This window comes from Gossypium hirsutum, chromosome D07 (assembly GCF_007990345.1).
Source record: "Gossypium hirsutum isolate 1008001.06 chromosome D07, Gossypium_hirsutum_v2.1, whole genome shotgun sequence".
Classification (NCBI taxonomy): domain Eukaryota; kingdom Viridiplantae; phylum Streptophyta; class Magnoliopsida; order Malvales; family Malvaceae; genus Gossypium; species Gossypium hirsutum.
Genome location: NC_053443.1, coordinates 22,066,421 through 22,088,129, shown reverse-complemented (window position 1 = coordinate 22,088,129; position 21,709 = coordinate 22,066,421). Strand labels below are relative to the sequence as shown.

Below are 21,709 nucleotides of genomic sequence, written 5' to 3'. Positions count from 1 at the left end.
CAAGATTTCAAGGCAGAAGTGGAGAACTTTACTGGGCTAAAAATTAACACCTTGCGTACAGATCGTGGAGGTGAATATTTTTCAAAAGAATTTGAGAAATATTGTCGAGATAGTGGCATCCGGCATGAAATGATAGTTCGCCATACACCTCAGCAAAATGGTGTGTGTGAAAGAAAGAACAGAACAATTATGGAAATGGCTAGATGTCTTCTTAAGAAGAAGAGGTTATCAAGAAGATTTTGGGCTGAAGTTGTTTCTTGTGCAGTTTATCTTATAAATAGATCACCGACAAGAAGCTTGGAGAATTGCACACCACATGAGGCGTGGTATGGTATAAAGCCTAGTGTTAGTCATCTTAGAGTATTTGGGAGTGTTGCCTACTCTCATATTCCAGATGCAATGAGAAGCAAGTTGGATGACAAGTTAGAGAAATGCATTTTCATTGGCTATAGTGAAAGAAGTAAGGCATACAAGTTGTACAATCCGGTGAAAAAGAAGATTGTGATAAGCCGAGATGTTCGGTTTGATGAAAATTCCATGTTTGAAGATATGGAAGTTGAAAAGGAAAATTTGCCAATTTTTCCTTTTGAACTTGAAGAAGAAGAAGAGGCAGTAATTGAGAATGCTGAAGATGATGCTCAAGTAGGAAATCCTCCTGCTTCCCCAAGTTATTCATCAAATTCTTCTTCATCCAGCCCGATCCGAAAAACGAGAAGCATCCAAGAGTTATATGATGTAACGGATGAAGTTGTGCAAAATGATGTTGTATTCTTTGCCTTCTTTGCAGGAGAAGATCCAATTTCTTTTGATGATGCATATCAAGAAGAAATATGGAGGAAAGCCATGAAAGAAGAGATTTGCTCAATTGAAAACAATGATACATGGGAACTCACAGATTTACCGCCGCACAAGAATTCAATTGGAGTCAAATGGGTGTACAAGACAAAGATGAATCCGAATGGCTCTATCAACAAGTACAAGGCAAGACTGGTTGCAAAAGGATACAAGCAAAAGGAAGGAGAAGATTTTACAGAGGGTTTGTCAAAAAAGGAGAAGAAGAAAAAGTTTACAAGTTGAAGAAAGCTTTGTACGGGTTGAAGCAATCACCCAGAGCATGGTACAGCCGCATCGATTCTTATTTTCAGAAGTGTGGATTCCAGAAATCTCCATATGAGCATACTCTCTACATCAAAGGCAATTATCAAGGAAGATTCATGGTTGTAAGTCTCTACGTTGATGATCTTATTTTCACAGGAAATGATGTGAAGATGTTGAAAGAATTTCAGCACTCAATGATGACAGAATTTAAGATGACAGATTTGGGAGAACTTCATCATTTTCTTGGCATTGAAGTTCATCAATCCGAGAAAGGAATTTTTATTTCACAAGAGAGCTACGCAAAGGAAGTTCTAAAAAAATTCATGATGGAAAATGCGAATCCAGTCTCTACTCCATGCATTACAGGTCTGAAGTTATCTAAAGAGGGTGAAGGAAAGCTTGTCAATTCCACCATATTCAGAAGTTTGGTTGGGAAGTTGATGTATCTGACTTCGACAAGGCCTAATATCGTGTATGCTGTTAGCTTGGTAAGTAGATTCATGGAGAAACCTTACTCCAATCACTGGGAGGCTGCCAAGAGAATATTGAGATATGTGAAGGGAACCATTGATTATGGAATTTTCTATAAAGCTAATACATTAGTTGATCTCATTGGTTATACGGATAGTGATTTAGCAGGAAGCATTGATGATAGCAGAAGCACTTCTGGTTATGTTTTTCACCTTGGTAGTGGTGCAGTTTCATGGAGTTCAAAGAAACAATCAATTGTGGCGCTTTCGACTACAGAAGCTGAATATATCGCTGCATCTTATGCAGGATGTCAATTGATTTGGTTACGTGGAATTTTGGAAAGTCTTAAGCAGAAGCAAAGCAAGTCAACAATTTTGTTTTGTGACAATAGTTCTACTATTTCGGTCACAAAAGATCCAGTTCTTCATAGAAGGACAAAACACATTCGCATTCGATATCACTTCTTGAGGGAACTAGTGAATAATGGTGATATTCAAGTTGAATATTGCAAGATAGAAGATCAGATGGCTGATATCTTCACAAAGCCGCTTAGTGGACAAGTCTTCAAGAAAAATGTTGAAAGGCTGGGAGTTCGAAGCAAGTTTAATTTAAGGGAGACATTGTTGGCACATAATTAAATTAATCTTGCACAAAATAAATTATGAAAAGTTACGAATGTGAAGAGGCTTGAATATGAAGAGTTAATAATGCAAAGAGACTTGAAGATGAAAAGTTACACACATGCATGGATAGTCATAACTCTTATAGTATTTAAGTTATGTAAATGAATAGTCACAACTCCTAGCATTTAGTGATATAGATGAATAGTCACTTACAACTCCTATAAAAAGAGTTGTATGTGATGAAGAATATTATTGAGTGAGTGAAATAAAAATTAATCAAAAGGGTGTTTTCTTTCTTCCATAAAAATTATTTCTCTTTTCATTATATTCTTTATTATATTCTTTGTTTTATTTCTCCAAATTTTGATCAATTTTCTACAGAAAATGGTAGACATCTTGGTTAATTCACGATAATGGTTGACAATGACACCCCATCTAGGAAAGAAGTTCACTATTTATTTATATTAATACCATTCAACATAACTGTTGTTGTAACACAAACTTCTGACATTAGTAACTAAGGTATGATTCATTTTATATTAGTATATATAGGAGTTATTGACCTGTTATACACTAGCATTCACCGCGTCAAACAGTGGGCCGAATATGAAAATGATGAGGTGAAACTCCAATGTCAAATTCGCAGTTATAATCCTGATCGAACAACTGGTAATTGGAGATCATGATGATCTGTAGTACTGGGGCTGCAGTAGGCTGTGGTGTGGTCATCGAAGCAAGCTAATTGCCTACATGTCTCTGTTTGACCATTGAGCTGAGAAGCTACAAGCCGATCAAGTACTGCCCAGTTGGTGAGCCTAGAGTCATTGTTACCAACTGAGTTGGGATCACCACTGACCTGGTTGGTGATTGAACATTCATTGTCCGTCAACATGGGTTGGTAACAGTTCTGGCTGCTGGCGGAGTTTGGGCTCTCTAAGCTTGGGAGTTCCATGAATGAGTCGGCCGGGTAGACGTTGCTGGTGGATGTCTCCATGGGGCTGAGGAATCTCCTACTCGTACAGTTGTTAGCTTCACTATCGTCCTTGCAATTCCTTTCCATGTATTCTAGTATCTGCTCCAAGGCTCCATCATTGAACGCACGGAACATACGGTCCCTGGCTTTTGCAGTGAGAGATGAGCTAATATGGCTGTCTAGGGTTTTGAGGTGATTTTTCTTCTTGAAGACACGACAAACCACCCATCCCTCTTCTTGTGGCCCCTCCCCCATAGTATTAGAGACCTTGATTCCAAAAAAAGAATGTTAATATTAATTTAATGGCCAAAACTTTGTAGGAAAGTTACATAGGCCGTAGATTATTTATTTTCAGATCCTAGCATTTTTTCTTTTTCCTAAGCTGTTTATATACGATAAGATGCAACACTTCCAAGATCCAACCTGAAAAGCTAAAGTTTCAACAATTTTTCTCCCTAATAGTGAATGATGTTGTAGCTGATTTTGATCATTGAAAAATACTGGCAATATAACGAAGGAGGGGAGGGGGAACTAAGAAGGTTTCAGCTTAAAGGTTTACCATATTGGTTTCAGCGATGTTATCTTCTAGTCTGTATTCATGCATGATCCAATCAGATTTTTGGCCATGAGGGGCTCGTCCTTTGTAAAACACCAAAGTCTTCCTCATCCCAATCCGGCGGCAGTTGCTACATATAACTTTGTCACGGCCGGTCGCTTTCCAAAACCCAGCAGCCGTGGCACGGTTGGTCCGAGTCCCAGTAGGGTACTTCTTGTCTTTATGGCTAAAAAAGTACCAATCATTTTGGGGAGTGGTCCCAATTTTGCAGCTCTCTGGATAAGTTATAATATTGATAAAGTAAATGGCAATGGAACACATAAATCATTACTTAGATATGTAAGTAACATACCTTGAATATCCCAGGGCTCAAGCTTGTTAAGATCAACATCCTGAATTACATCCAAATCGATCTTCTCATAGGAAACCTTTTTCCTGAGGTAGTATTGCAATAGCTCCTCTTCGGTTGGATGGAATCGGAATCCGGGAGGGACGTGAGTTTGTCCATTTACAGATATGCTCATGTTTTCCGGCATTTAAGAAGAATGAAGAGACCAAAAATAAACTAGGAAAGGAAGATGAGAGAGGTGGTGTACCAAATGGAATATGTAGAGATGTCTATATATATACACGTGTGTGTACGTTGCAGGACATAAAATGGCCAAAAGATCCTACAATGGAATTACTGCTTTGTGTACTAGTTTAGTTATAGACTGCTTGGAGAAACGACAGTGTGTTGAATTGTAATGTTGAAAGGAGGAGGCAGGGAGAGGTAGGACCCAGTTGGAGGTTGCCTCAATCAAAGTGTTTGACCATAAAAAATAAGACCTCCACAGAAAACTACATTTCACCCTTCTCTTTTTAACTCTTCTCCCTGAGGGTGAGGGCTCAGTGAACTGCAACCACCGCCCCCAACGAGAAAACGATGATGGGAGTGAATAGTCTTCTTCAAAAACTCTATCATGGCTGATTTTCAAGTTCAGTTGGATTTACTTGGTATTATCTTTTGTACGCACATAATAAATTCTTTTTCAAATTGATCTCACTTTATCCGTAGCGCCTCAAGCAGTGGCACGTAATATTAATTTTAGTTAAGAAAGTTTGGAAAGGTCACCATTCTAATCATTTCATGTATGCTCTGATTTCCTTACCTTTCATCATTAATTTTGGTTAAGATAAAATGACGGATCAACCACTTCATACTTGTATACTAACCGGAATTATCTTTCAAATACATATTTATTTGACATGTGCCGCTTGTATATGACATTAATTAGTATTTACTCTTTTCTAGATATGACGGTGGTTGTGATTGAATTAAGTCATAATTTATTGAATAAGGTTTTTCTTTTTGACCCAAAAATTATTATTTAGTTTAATTAATTAATTTTTTAAGTTAAATAAATGTAATATTAATCTTTGTATAATTATGGGTTTTTAAAGATATTTTGTATAATTATGATAAATTATATATAAAATATAGAATAATTTGAGATAGAAAAATATAATGGCAAAACTAAACATAACATGCCCCAAACACAACTAAATTTAAGAATATGGAAAAAAAGGCTATGTTAAAATTGTATACTATTAAAAATCACATACACAATAAGAGCACATAAATATTTTTTTCTAAATTGTATAAGTATGAAAAATTATAAATTAAGACACAATCAATATAAACACAATTCCACGGTGACAATTTATATATGCAAAAATATGATATTAATAGAACATAAAAAAGATTACGATATAAGATAAAAATAACATGAAATGATATATATATTTATATGATGTTATGACTCTTTTAAATAAGCGATCAATATTTTAAAATTAATACCACATTAAATAAATTAGTATATAACATAAACACAAACTTACAAAAAAAAAACAAAGTTTACAAAATTAGATTCACTAGATTTAGAATAAGTCGTGTTACCGGTTTGAAAAAATGGTTGAACTTGTTGATATGCGGGTTGATACAAATCAGTTGAACTGAGTTAAAATATTAGTTGAACTCTTTTCTTTATTTTATGATATTTTTAAAATTTATGATTTTCAATAATTTATTCAATTGATTTGAACAAATCAGTCGGATTGGAAGCCGATGATCTGACCAATTCAATTTCTAATTTAATTTTAAAAATCGTGAATGTGACATATGATTAATAATTAATATACAAGAAAAAATAAAATAAATGTGAAAATATATAAAATTGTTATGAATATCTTATTAGGTGGATGTCCATCAAAATAAGATAAGTTTTTATGTACTTTAAATTCTAATAGTGATTAGAAGTAGATCTCTACTTCATTTATACTTCTTATGCCTATAAATAGAGACTTTAGAGAAGCTTTGTAAAGATTTCGATTAATCAATAAAAATATGTTCTCTCTTTGCTCTCTCATTCTCTTTGCTCTTTACTTTCTGTCTTTTTATTTTATAACATGTTATCAACACGATTTCCTTTTAATTATTTGTCTCCATAAATCACAAAAATATCCCAAAATTTATTATTGTCGATTGACTCCTAGAGCTGCTACTATTTCAATTGAGGCCTGCGCACTATAGGTAATCATTAAAGCCTTTAATCACTTAGCTAGGGTGATAACGATGATGTTAAAGACTCTCAGGTATAATTTACTATGATTTATTTATTATAATTGGAGACTAATCATAACAACATGAATAGATAGTTTGATTTAAAATCCACGCATGTTTGCGATGGTGATTATGAAATAAAGAATCTATTGGGACGTTTATAAGTTCATCCTAGTAAATCTATTGCATTCCCCAAAGTGAATGCAAGCATAAAAGAAAATAAAAACCAATATTATTTCAATATTTGGTAGTACAAAATCAGTTAAAAGCTCTAGAAGAGCTAATATATTAATATCTTGTGATGGTTAATTCATTGGTTTTAAAATATATTTATAATTGATCTCATATTGAGATTGTGAATGAGGAAAAAATTATATTTCATATGAGTCAAAAGAGGATTGAATTATTGATTACTCTTGTTATTAATTGAATTGATTGTGACTATCTTTGTAATGCCCCAAAATTTCTAATTTCGTTATTATGAAAATATAACACAAATATCTGTCAACTTTAGTGATTATGTGTTTTGGGAGTGTTTGGGAGGTCCCAAGTTCAATCGTTCGCTTGGACAAATTTTGGCATTTTGAATGAATTAGGCCTTACTCTTGTTTAGTAGGCTTTTATTTGATTGTTGTGTATATTATATTAGAATGAGCTTGCTGGTCTGGTGGTTAAATGCTGTGTTATTATGGTGGAGGTCTTGTGTTCGAATTCTTATGCAAGCAAGGGTATTATTTTTTTTGCTCAGATTTCGGGATAGAGTTGTGTAATAGGGGATTTTGAGTAGTGGATGTGTGTGGGAATTAGAGGAGAAGATTAAGGGATTTTGGGGGTTATCGGGATTTTTTTTTCTCATAACCGAATTTTGACTCTCTTTTCCAAAAAAATTCTGCCGTATATTCTTCTCCCTCTCCTATTGTCGAAATTCTCTGAGTTTTTCCATCTTTCTCTTCTTTTTCTTCTTCTTGATTTTTCCCTAATCCATTTATTTTCTTTTGTTTAAGCACGCGGTTAGTGCTCGCTTAGTTTCGGTAAGTGTTTCTCTTCGTTTCTGTCATGAATCTCTTAGCGACTAAAGTGGAAAAATCTTTTCTCTACGATTTGGGCGTATGGGGAGGCTCGAACTGGTGAATTCAGTGTTCTCGTCTTAACAATAGTTAAACGGAGAGTTATCATTGGTGGTAAGTTGGGTTTCTGTTCGTTCTTGGTTGTCAATTCACTTGTAAATCCGTTAAATTGATGTTGAGTATCTTGATTATAGGCTTTGAAGTGCTCGGGGACTATTTTAGCATCAAACAAAACTAGGTGTGTACCCGAAATGTAAAAAAAAAAGATTCGGCGAAATGCCGAAATTACTTCCTGTTTGGACAGCAATAGTAGGCTAACTTTGAAAAATCGCCATAAATTGTGAAAACCGAATTAGAGGATGAAAAAAATATGGAATTAAAGCTTATTGAGCCTAGTTTCTCATAAGAAGAAATGGTGTAAGTAATGAAATTATAAATCGTGAGGTATAATAAACTTTGTGAGACAAGGTCAGATTGAATTCGAGTTCTCCTGTTCTGACTTTGGAAAATCATCAAAAATTGGAGAAAAATAATTAGGGGTTAAAATTTACATCTTTAAATTATTAATAATTTTATTTTCAATAGAAACAAATGGAAACATCATCCAAATTTTTTACTAAGAGATAATTAATTTTTAGCAAATAAGAGACAAAGCTGTCAGACAGCAGAACAAGGGTAAGTTTAAAGATTTTACTGTACTTATTGGCTAAACCAAAAATTTTGAAAATTTTATAGTAGAAAGGTATTTGAGTCTAGTTTCAAAGACATCAAGTGGATCTTAATTCAGAATTCTATAGCTCAAAATATAAATAATTTAGTAACAGTGAATCAAGTAGATAGCTTTGAAGGAACATATAAGTAAATAGTGAAAACATATATGAATAATTAACTAGCACGGGTTACATTAAAAATGGATCACGTGGCCAAGGCCAATTTGGGCCGAGTGGGCCACATGGGCATGTGAGCCCTTTTTTCTGAAAAGTTCTGTTAGGTTGCATGGGTCGCCCAAGTCAACTATGGACCTACTGTAGGGTCGGTAAGCTTTACTTAGACCCTTCTATGTGTGATCTGTCTGTCTGATTTCTATACCGAGCGTGACTTATGATCTATAAATGTATGTAATATTAATTGTATAATGGTCTGAAAGGCTATTAAGCCTGTTATCTGGCAACTCAGCTGCAACCTTCTGATTATGTGCCGCATTTCGGTACAGCATGGTGTGTAGGGATGGATGGGTTGATTTAATCCCCACATGGTGCGTAGGGTTGGATGGAGATGGTGTGTAAAGGCTGGTGGGTAGGATTCTGATTTAATGTATCTGCATTCTGTATCTGATATGGGCCAAGGCCCTAATGTATTTCTGAGACAGTATCTGAATAGGCTAAGGCCCAAACTGATTCTGTGATGGGCACGAACCCCAGACTGTATCTAACTAAATTCTGTTGATTATCTGTATGCATGTTTTCTGTGGAGATTACACACTGAGTTTGTGAAAACTCACCCTTTCTTTGTTTAATCTGTACAAGTAATCCACAGACTTGATGGGTCGATGCAACAAAGGACTCGACGGTGGCCACACGTAAATTTTAGATTGTTTTCCTTTAATACCTAGAATTTATTACTTATTTGGGGTTTTTGATGTATTTTCTGGACAATGGACTGGTTGGCTTTAAATTTGGAACTTTATACAGTTTTTTATGGATTTTTTTTAAAATTGCAACTCCACAAAACACGGTTTTTTTTTCTAAAAACTAAGGTTTTTTGTAAATAGAAACGATTTTCTCTAAATTAATTGGTTACAAAAGCTTACGCTAAGGAACAAGTTTTAAAGCAAATAAACTAGTTTTTTTTTCGAATTAAATAAAAGCTAACTTACTGAAACGGTTTTTAAACTCGACAATCTTGTCTTCAAATCCCTTTCCATGTGACATCGTCAGATTCGGCCATAACGTCTAGGCTAGATTTGGGGTGTTACAATCTTTGTGATCTTCTTTTGTCATCATCCTCATTAAGGGGTTGAAAGCAAAATATTTGACTGTGAATGATCTATTTATAAGCAATAAAGTATGATAATTCTATCTAAAGGTTGTTATGGTTGGATGGACCTAAAGTTGAAAGTTTTTTTATTTAAAAAAAAGTGAGTATAACTCTACAATATTCAAAATAAGTTCTCAACTAAAATTACGTGGAAAAATATTTCTGATGAGAATTTGCAAAAGAGAAAACTTATGTATGAAAAGTCATTGGTTATGTGCCTCTTGCACACTTGGAAAATAAGATTCACTCTCAAAGTTTGCTATTAATAGATTTTTATTAGATTCAAAGTCTACTATTAGAGTTTAATTTGCTTACTTCTTGATAAAATTGTCAAGACTCAACGCAGAAAAAAGATTTTAGGATATTCCTTGAAGCAAATATTGCATATAATTGTTTGGAATTTATATTTAATTTGTTGACTTAGTGACATTATAGACTTCACATTGATTTAGACATTTTCGGTAGTAAATATTACAATAGTACTTATATGTGGATACAAAGTAAAAGGAACGATAGTAAACGTATCAATTTGTCACAATTTATATTCACACTATTAGTAAAATTGAAATGCATGTTAAAGGAAACCAAAAGTTTACTGATACAAATACATTTACTACTTGGCGTGACTAGTAGTTAGTCCGTCTTGGATCATATATGATGCGAAAATTAATTGAGAACTCATATGAACATTCATTAAAAATCCAGTAGATTCTTTAATTTAAAGAATTCTCATTTGTTTCTTGTTCTCAATGAAAATTTATTCTTAGAAACTCACTAGCTAAAGTTGAAATTTAATGTTTTGCATTTCTGAAATGAATATGGGCCCATTTATCCACTATGTGGATGGTTTTGATATTATATGATTTTGGTAGATGCATCTACAAAATAATCACATATGTGTTATCAACTTGCAACTTGTTGTTCGCAAGATTGCTTGTTTAAATAATTAATTTCAGATCATGCAATTAAGACAATTCATCTTGCTAATACTGATGAGTATATATCTCAATCTTTTATTGATTGAGTTTGAAAAACTTTTGTAAAAGTTTGTTATTTATGCGCATAATGGTTTAGAGAAATTATTGATTGAACGGCTCTGATTAATATCTAAATCATTACTTATGAGAACCAAACTTCCTATTTCAACATGAGATTATGTTGATTTACGTGTTGCACGCATTAAGCTAATAAGTTATAAATACTCCCCATTACAATTGGTTTTCACTCGAGAGTTAAATATTGCTCATCTTAAAATTTTTGTATATGTGTATATGTTTCAATTGCTCTACCACAACGTACAAAGATGAGTGAGTCCTCAAAGAAAGTTGAGAATATATATTAGTTACAAATTTCTTTGTATTATTAGATGTTTTGAATGTATTGGAGATTCAATTATGACATGATTTGTGATTACCATTTTGATTCGAAAGTTTTCCCGACATTAAGGGGAGAGAAATAATAATTTGTAATGAGTTAGGGGAAGAATAATTTGAACAAAAAGTTCAACAATGATAACTCATTAAAAGTTAATTGTTAGATGTATTTACAAAGTTAATGAGAATAACCAAGTGTTATATACCATCTAATATTTTAATTTGAATCAAAGTCCAAGTAGGACAATCAGTTAGAATAAATAATAGATTGATCGATTCCAAAGATGAAAATTCTTCTAGATGGTCATATAGTGGAGGTGGGTGCTCCAGAAAAGACCCAAGACATTACTAAAACTCCAGAAGAGATTCAGGTTCCTAAAACTAAAGATTAAAATTGTGAAAATAAGAGACGTCGATAAGTTATGTCAATTCGAGAAAATATCGAACCAATAATAAAAGTGGTCGACAATGGTTTTGCGTGCAATATTATTGTTGAAATAATGAAATAAAAGGAGGATCTTAAATAAATCTATTGAGAAATATAGATATGGAATAAATTGGTCAAAATAATTTGGACCAACAATCCAAATATATAAAGGTATAAAACCTGTAAGGGTGCAAATGAAGTAGTTTTGCAAAAGTGGAATAAAAATATGAAGTTTTTCGGTAAGTCTTGGCATTGATTATGAAAAGATATAAGATTTCTTTGTGGTAGATGCAATAACCTTTAGATATATTATTTTGAAAATTTATAAAAGATTTAACTTCCGTCTAATGGTTGTTGTTACAATATTTTATGAACCACTATATAGTAAAGTTTATATTAAAATCCTTAAAGGACTTAGGATGCTAGAAGCATATTGAAATTCTAGGGAAATTGTTCATTTATATGAATTGAAATAATTTAAACATATGTGGTTCATAAAATATTGTAACAACAATATTTATAAAATTAACCACTATATTTATAAAATGTTGTTACAATATTTTTATGAACCATTATATTGAAATTCTAGGGAAATTGTTCATTTATAAAATGATCCAAAATACCTATTTGTGTTTTTATAGAAGAATCATGATTAAAGTTTGCTACGATTATTGTTAAAACTCCTGAAGAGATCAAAATATATTTTCCCAAAATTTCCCCTTACTCGTGACTTTCAAAAGAATGGTGATATAAATGCTTAGGAAATACATTCAAATAGTCATTTGAAAGATTAGTATTCAAGATTGAATACGTAGCACATGAGAAAGTATTTGATGTTTTCATGAGGGAGAGTAAATACACACTGTAGTATTTTTCCCTTAGCTGAGGTTTTGTCCCATTGAGTTTTCCTGGTAAGGTTTTTAATGAGGCAGCATATTATGCGTATTATAGATATGTGTACTATTTTTCCTTCACTAGGATTTTTTTTCCCACAGGGTTTTTATCTTAGTAAGGTTTTAACAAGGCACATTATCTACCAATGGACATCCAAGGAGGAGTGTTATGAATATCTTATTAAGTGAATATCCATCAATATCAAGATAAATTTTGATATACTTTAAATTCTAATAGTGATTAGAAGTAGATATCTACTTCATTTATACTTCTTATGCCTATAAATAGAGACTTTGGAGAAGCTTTGTAAATATTCCAATTGATCAATAAAAATACACTCTCTCTTTGCTCTCCCATTCTCTTTGTTCTTTACTTTCTGTTTTTTTTTATTTTATAATAAAAAGTTAATTTTTTAAAGTAAAAAATATTTGGCTTAAGGGTGTAAAAAGCCCTCAAACTTTTTCAAAAAAAAAAATTAAGCCCCTGCTCTTTTTATGCACTCAATTACATACTTGAACTTTCAAAATGTATCAAAAAGGCTCTCAAACTTTTTCAGAAAAAGCAATTAAGCCCCCCTTTTTTTGCACTCAATTTGGGTACTTAAATTTTCAAAATGCATCAAAAAGACCCTCAAACTTTTTCAAAAAAAGCTATTAAGCCCCTACTTTTTTTCACTCAATTGAGTTCTTGACCTATCAAAATGCATTGAAAAGACCCTTTGACCGTTAAATTTAACAATTGATTGTTAAAGTTAATTGCCCCTTAACCACGTCGTAACATGTGGTAAAAAATTATAAAAAATACAAATCAATAAAAGTTATAAAAATGATTAAATTTTAATTAAAAAATTAAAAAATTTATTAAAAATTAGAAAAAATTGTAAAATTTTATAAAAATCATAAAAAATTATAAAATACATCAAAAAGACCCTTTAACTATTAACTTTAACCATTGACTGTTAAAGTTAACAACCCTCGATTTTTTCAGTTAAAACCATCACGTGTCACAACACAGTATGACGTGGTGAAAAATGATAAAAAATGAAAATCGATAAAAGTTATAGGAAAATTATAAAATGCTTCTTTTGGTACGATAATTTTTATAATTTTTTATGAATTTTATATTTCTTTACATTTTTTTATAATTTTCTTACGACTTTATAAAATTTCATAATTTTTTCTATGTTTCTATATATTTTATAATTTTTTTACAATTTTAATGGTTTTTAAATTTTTTTAAAATTTTTAATAAAATTTAAATATTTTATATTTTTATTAAAATTTAATAAAATGTATTTTTATAATTTTTTTGTCATATGTCATGTTGTGGTTGTTACTCGTGACGGCTTTAATTAAAAAAATTAGGGATAGTCAACTTTAAAGGTCAATTGTTAAAGTTAACAGTCAAATGGCTCTTTTTTATGCATTTTGGCAGTTCAAATACCCAATTTTAGTGCATGTAACCTCCCCAATCCAGCCTAGACATTAGGCCCAAATTCTGAAGATCACATTGGCCACCGAAATGACCCAATAAGCTATTGGAGTTTATAAAACAGTCATTTTAAAATATTTATTTATCTTAGAAGAAAACTTAGAATATTTTTAGAAAAATTCACAAGTTAGCAAAAACCCAATTTAAAACATTTTCCTTGTAATGGTGACTACTTTTGAAAACTTAGTTAATTTTCAATTTATTAATTACACAAAATTTGTTTATAGTCTAGCAACGGAAAAGTGATATTTAACTTAGTTTTGTTAAAAACTATGTTTCATGCATAAATAATTAAAATCCATATTTTATCATTTTAAAATTAAATTAAATGTCATGCATGCTATATAAAACCAAAACCTAAGTCCTATGCCACAGTTTAATCATAAAACTATACAATCTTTTGAATAATAGAAAATGCAGATAATAAATATAAAATACTTTAAATAAAAAAACGTTCTGAGCCGAGACCCTCTGAAAGTCGAGTCCACGTCCTAACTTGGTGGGTTATCTTTAAAGATAGAAATAAAGGGGAGTGAGCTTAATAAACTCAGTGTGAGTTCAATCACAAGAAAATAAGTGCATACAGTAGATATAACATACTCAATAACCATGCATAGAATGATTACAACCAAGCAAGAATTTAGAGTATCATTATTTCATATCAGCTCACACAAGATCATCTTAGAATTCACAGTTTTGCATGCACATTGCCGAAACCATTTTTATTTTGGAAAACAGGGTCGACTTGGATTTTGAAAAAAAAAATGAAAATGGGAGTCGCCACCGATCCTTTTTATTTAGGTGTGATCGGGTCACCTCAAAAAGTGGTTATTTTTAATAAGCGATTTGACTTTATTAAAACAACGATTTTGGTCCACAAAATTTAGAAAAACGGGTTTGGGAGTCGGTTACGTACGAGGAAGGATTAGCACTCTCGTAACGCCAAAAATTGGTACCTAGTTAATTAATTAATGTCTTAATGACAAAAATTGAAAACTTTGAAGAGATTTAAAATACGATCTTTTGTTTTTTTAAAAAACTTATATAAAACAAGTTACTCGATAAGACCCTTTCATTTTGAAAAGAGAAAATGTCACACCCAATGAGTTAGGTCATGATATTTCACTTCCTCAAAAACGAGCTTGTCCAAAAAAACTCGTGTAGTAAAATTTAAAAGGATATTCAATTGTTTAAGTCAGATGAAGAAATCGCAGTCCAATACGTTAGGGCACAATTTCTCAAAATTCTAAACATTGAATATTACCTTTATTATATTTAGAAAAAAAATCTTCATCTCGAGAAAACAACATGTCATATCCAATGCGTTAGGACACAACGTATTGAATTCTCGATAATGAGCTTTTTATTTATTTATTGATTAAAGAACATTCTCAATTATTCAGATTCAACGAAAGAGTTGGAACCCAATACGTTAGGGCTCAATCCTCTCGAAGATTCCAAATACCGAGTATTGCCTTTATTTTTTAAAATTTTCTCTTTATACAAATTTGGGTAAAAACTATATAATGGAGTAACAATTGTGATAATGTAAATACAAATAGCATAATCAAGAACAAAAATAATAATAATGAAAAGATAAATAAAAAAACAAATCAATCATGTATACACAATATCAAGTAAATAAACAAATAAAACCGAAGCATTTAAAGAATATAATAATGATAATAATGGTCATGTGAATAAATAAATAAATAAACATCAAGTAAAGCAATAATAATAACAAAGAAAATAGATAAAAATTATAAAATATAAATATATATATGTACATATAAGAAAAATATATATGTATGTGAATTATAAAAAATAAAAAAATATAAATATACATATTTTAATATGTAAAATATATATATATATAAGTATGTATATAAAATTATGAAACATAGAAAATATATAAAAGTATGTGTATATATATATTTATAAAAATTAAAAAATGTGTACGTATATGTCTATATTATAAAACGTATGCACGTATACATGCATATATATAAAAAAAAATTGAAATTTAAAGGCATAAAAAAGTAAATAATAATGATACAAGATTAATGATGCCATATAATAGTATTAATAATATTAAAATAATTAATTTAATAATAAAAACTAAAATAACAAATAGAGGGTTAAATAGCATCAATAATCAAAGACCAATGAATTTAAAATAAAAATATAAGGAAAAATAAAATGTAAACAAATTTGAAAATAATAAATTTGAAAATGAATAATAAGGGAAAAAAGATTTGAAATCAACAATATACAAATCAGTAAATAAATTATACACAAATCAACAAAATAAGAACAAGCCACAGAAAATAAGAACGTAAGAGAGAGAGAAATTTGAGTGAATACTCTTAATAATAATTATTACTCCCAACTCAAGTCTTTTACAATTAAGGGAGAGGCCTCTATTTATAGTTGAGTCTCCCTAAATCCAACGATACCGATTAATTACATCAACGGTTAAGATTAAAGGATATCTACAAATTAAATCTCGAAGATTACAAAATCATATTTTCTAAGATTGCATATCATATCTAAGATTGCATATCATATCTAAGATTGCATATCCTTGAAGATTATGTTTCCATATGTGTCAAGCTTGTAGATGAACCTTCAACATTTCCAAGTAATGGGCCATTCCGATCGGGCCAAATGATATAATTTTGGACTGGACTTGGACTCTGTTTTATTATTTTGGGTTTATTATTTTTGTTTGTGAGCCTGGGCTAAATTGGCCTATTACAACTGCCCCTCTTTGCTCATTGTCGAGTAACGAGAATGGACCAAAGACTATAAAATGGCCAATTTTGCTCAATCTTTCTGGGTTCTGACTTCTTTGAGTGCTCGTCTTCTTCAAGTAATCTCATTCCATCCTACTGCATCTTCAGGGGCATAGGAATTAGTGCTTCTATCTGCTCCAATGTGATTTCAGGGAGAAGAGATTTCTAGCTTCGATCTTCTCTGCTGGAACTTCAAGGAGGAAGGAATTGGTAATTTCAACCCGCTCCACTGCAACTTCAGGGAAATAAGGCTAGTGGTTTAAATCTGCTTCCCTACTCCTTCAGGAAGATAAGACTCGCCGTCTTTGATCTGCTCCACTACTGCTTGGAGAGACAGGATCTACAATCTTCAACCTACTCCACTGCTGCTCAGAGAGATATGACTGGTGGCTTAAATCTTCTTCCTACTATCTCGGGAAGATAAGATTCGCCGTCTTCGATCTACTCCACTACTGCTTAGGGAGACAGGATCTACAATTTTCGACCTACTCCACTACTGCTCAGGGAGATAGGACTAGTGTTCTCGATCTGCTTCACTGCCAGTACAGGAAGATAAGATCTGATGTTTTTAGTCTGCTCTGCTACAAACTCAGGGAGGCAAGGCTGGTGTCTTCGATCTGCTTCACTACCAATACAGGAAGACAAGATCTACTATCTTCAGTCTGCTCCGCTGCAACTCAGGGAGATAAGACTTGCTATCTTCGATCTGCTTCGCTGTCAGTACAGAAAGACAAGATTTGCTCTTTTCAACCTACTCCACTGCTACTCAGGGAGATAGGACTTGCTATCTTCGATCTACTTCGCTGCCAATATAGGAAGACAAGATCTGTTATTTTTAACCTACTCCACTACTGCCTAGGGAGATAAGGCTGGGGTCTTCGATCTATTTCGCTACGAATACAGGAAGATAAGATATGTTATTTTCAACCTACTCCACTGCTGCTCAGGGAGATAAAGCTGATATCTTCAATCTACTTCGCTGCCCATACAGGAAGACAAGATCTGCTATTTTCAACCTACTCCACTGCTGCTCAGGAAGATAAGGTTGGTATCTTCGATCTACTTCGCTCCAATACAGAAAGACAATATCTGTTATTTTCAACCTACTCCACTGCTGCTCAAGGAGACAAGGCTGAGGTCTTCGATCTACTTCGCTGCCAATACAGGAGGATAAGATCGGCTATTTTTAACCTACTCCACTGCTGCTTAGAGAGACAAGGCTTGTATCTTCGATCTACTTCGCTGCCAATACAGGAAGACAAGATCTGTTATTTTCAACCTACTTCACTACTGCTCAGGGAGACAAGGCTTGTATCTTCGATCTACTTTACTGCCAATACAGGAAGACAAGATCTGCTATTTTTAACCTACTCCACTACTGCTCAGGGAGACAAGGCTTGTATCTTCGATCTACTTTGCTGTCAATATAGGAAGACAAGATCTGCTATCTTCGATCTACTTCGCTGCCAATATAGGAAGACAAGATATGCTATCTTCGATCTACTTTGTTGCCAATACAGGAAGACAAGATCTGCTATATTCGATCTAATTCGCTGCCAATACAGGAAGACAAGATCTGCTATCTTCGATCTACTTCGCAGCCAATACAGAAAGACAAGATATGCTATCTTCGATCTGCTTCTCTGCCAATACAGGTAGACAAGATCTGCTATCTTCGATCTACTTTGCTACCAATACAAGAAGACAAGATCTGCTATCTTCGATCTACTTCGATGCCAATATAGGAAGACAAGATCTGTTATCTTCGATCTAATTCGCTGCCAATACAAGAAGACAAGATCTGCTATCTTCGATCTACTTCGCTACCAATATAGGAAGACAAGATCTGCTATCTTTGATCTACTTCGTAGCCGATACATGAAGACAATATCTGTTATCTTCGATCTACTTCGCTACGAGTACAGGAAGACAAGATATTCTATCTTTGATCTACTTCACTACCAATACAGGAAGACAAGATCTGCTATTTTTGATCTACTTCGCTGCCAATACAGAAAGACAAGATCTGCTATCTTCGATCTACTTCGCTGCCAATATAGGAAGACAAGATTTGCTATCTTCGATCTACTTCGCTACCAATATAGGAAGACAAGATCTGCTATCTTTGATCTACTTCGCTGCCGATAGAGGAAGACAAGATCTGTTATTTTCAATCTACTTCGCTACCAATATAGGAAGACAAGATCTGCTATCTTTGATCTACTTCACTGCCAGTACAGGAAGACAAGATCTGCTATCTTCGATCTACTTCACTGCTAATACAGGAAGACAAGATCTACTAGTTTTTATCTTCTTCGCTGCTAATACAGGAAGACAAGATCTGCTGTTTTAACTGATCTGTTCTCTGGGGAATATGACCTGTATAATCTATTTTATGAACCTAATTATGCCTAGTGATTAGGATGACATGATCAGAATGAATCAAATGCTCCTAACTAGACGTGTATGAATGACATTTGCTTAATGTCATTTTTTCGAGAATGATCATTCTTTATCGCTTAGGTTATCATTACTCAAAGTTTATTAAAGTTTTATCAATGACGTGCTACAACGCTCTCTTGCTCGGTTAGCATTTCCAAAGAAACACTTAGTCAGATTGCCCTACTGTAACCTTCAAAGTTTAATCCACTGGGACATAAAATTTGTACCATCTTTCTCCCGCTGTAACCCAAGGGTAGAAAAATCTGGCCTTTCCTTAATCTTCTCCTATCGCAATTCAAGGATATAGAATGTGAAACTCTTTGGTCATTTACACCATTCACAGGGTGTCATACCAAATGCTTATGCACAAATGAAGGATTCTCTTCTCTAGGGAAACCCCTTCTCGTTGCTTGGTGATCATTGCTTGCTTGTTCATTTAAGCTTTGTCACCAAAATGACATCTTGTCATGTTGTTCAATCAATGTTTTTGACAACAAAATCTAAAGAGAAAGTCTTAATTTAGACTCTTCCTTCTCAAATTTCCAACCTTTAAACTTGGTGCGTTCTAAACAACAGTCCTGTTTCAGATTCCCCTATTATTTAGAAACTTCTAGAGTAATATGCAAAACTTCCCTTGTGAAACTCTTATTAGTCCATTAATCATTATTCTAATGCAACACACTTGCAAAAAGAACAAAACGATGGATAAAATAGAATTGATTTGAGAGCATAGCTCGTAATGAATAAATTATCAAGAATATTAAGAATAAAAGAGGAATTGACTCGTATCTTGAAAAAGAATGAAGTATTCCAAGAACAACAAATTAAATATAAATAATATAAAGATTAGGTGCCACAGATATCACAGCTTGAACTTCTTTACGCAAACTCTTTGAAAGACCAATTCTGAGTTTGACATGTGTTTAGGAGATCTACAGTACTTCATCGATGTCCCAAGATGTCGCGTACCCTTTCCTGTTGATTCAGGTATAGCAAGATCACCACATGCCTCAATCTGATCAAAATCTGAGCTACTCTGATCACCTCATGTCCCATTTTGATCAAAATTTGAGCCGCCCTTTTCGGGTTTTCAACTCAAATCCCCTTTGGTCTCAAGGCGTCCTTTGCGGATTTTCACCTTAGCCTCTCATTTTTCTTTTCTTTTCTCTTTTTTTTAAAAAATATTTTTTGATTGAATCAGAACTCATAGGATTAGGCATGTCCTTGTTATCCCTTCTGATCAAAATCGATGCTTTTACAGATAAGGCCTTCTACATAAGGTCCTTCCCAGCTTGGGATGAAGTCCTTTTTGTATGGGAAGGATCTTCTTCAATACCAGGTCTCTCTCAAGGAATTCTCTAGGGCGGACCTTTTTTGTGAGATCGCATCATTTACTTTTGGCGCATTTGACCGTGATGGATAACTTTGAACATTCCTCTTCAATCGAAATTAGATCCAAAAACTCAGAGAGAAAGAATCTTGTCTTTAATAGGAAAAACCACGATGGGCCCAAGAGAAAGGCATTGCCCTGGTAGAGTTTTTTTTTGCGCCATCTTTTTTTGGGCGATATGGCATTAATCGTGAACAGAATGCAAACTTTTGATATTGTGTTGTTGTTCAAATTTAGTACATTGTCAGATATGATCCTTTTGTCGTTCCATACTGACATACGATTCTTCACGAATTTGCTAACTGTCGACTTTGTGACATTGGCATATGAAGCAGCTTCCACCCATTTAGTAAAGTAATTTACGACCACAAAGATGAATCGATGACCGTCAGAATCTTTTGACGAGATCGACCAAATGACCTTCATGCCCCACATAAGGAGAAGTCATGTATCCCAATGATTCTTTGTAGGGTAAGATCCGTTTCTCAACTTGTTCTACCATCCTTAACAAGTCTGGAAATAGGCTACAATCTATGTCATCTTCAAAGTCATGAGATCCCTCTAAACACATGTCTCACTCAAAAGGAGATTTCCAGTCTGTAGCAACATCACTCATGTCGTTGATATACAGGGACCTGTTGTAGGTACAAAAGAATATACAAATAATGTATGAATTTAAGAATAATTCTCTGTATAGTATGATTATGAATGAAAGATTGATTTGGAAGATAATCCAAAAGAATGAAAGAATAAAAAATAATTATTCGTAAAGAATGAAAGAATATTGGCTCAAAAATGATCTCAAAGATGTATTTCATTAAAATAATGACGTTCAGACATGAGCCTATTTCACAAATGAGTTCTTATTGCCTCTAGGCTGAAAGCAACAAGTGTGTTCTGAATATTACTCTAAGTAAGCTCTAAATACTACAGGGATTTCTTCTGCAGTCCGATTATTCAGAACACTCCCAAGTTTATAAGGGTAGATGTCTAACAATGTCCCTTTTCAGTTGTTTTCATGTATGACATTGATGTGAACGTTTCTTTTAACTCATTCACAGAACTTCATTTTTTATTATCCATCATATTTTGTTGGACCTTAGCTAACGCTCTTGCAGCAGTAGCTGGTCCTACCTCTCCCTTTGGAGTTGTTCAGGTCTTTCCAATCTTTGGTCCATTACTTTGTTTTTTCCTCGTGTATTGATATTCTAGGATAACTGCCAAAATTTTAGGGTCATTTTGTGAGATTTAATGTATATGATAAAATACAAAGCTAATGCATGAATGCAAAGAATGCCATGAATGCAAAAGAAGAGATACGTTGATTCTGATTCAATTATATTAGAACAACTTTTTTAGAAAACAAATCTCTTTACATAAAATGGATATTTATGCGGCCTTGCCCTCATACTCTAGGTGAAGACATCAATCCCTTTCTTCATATCAAGATGTTAAAATCTCGTTAACTTT

General features: G+C 33.0%; 1 protein-coding gene across 1 annotated transcript; it reads right to left on the bottom strand.

Moving 5' to 3' along the window:
* Positions 1-2,771: 2,771 nt before the first annotated feature.
* Positions 2,772-4,305, bottom strand: LOC107956700 (NAC domain-containing protein 43-like). The gene is given in 3 exon segments (NM_001327647.1): positions 2,772-3,432; positions 3,725-3,996; positions 4,074-4,305. Coding segments are annotated over 3 exon segments (1,050 nt in total). The 5' UTR covers positions 4,258-4,305; the 3' UTR covers positions 2,772-2,838.
* Between the last annotated feature and the right edge of the window lie 17,404 nt (positions 4,306-21,709).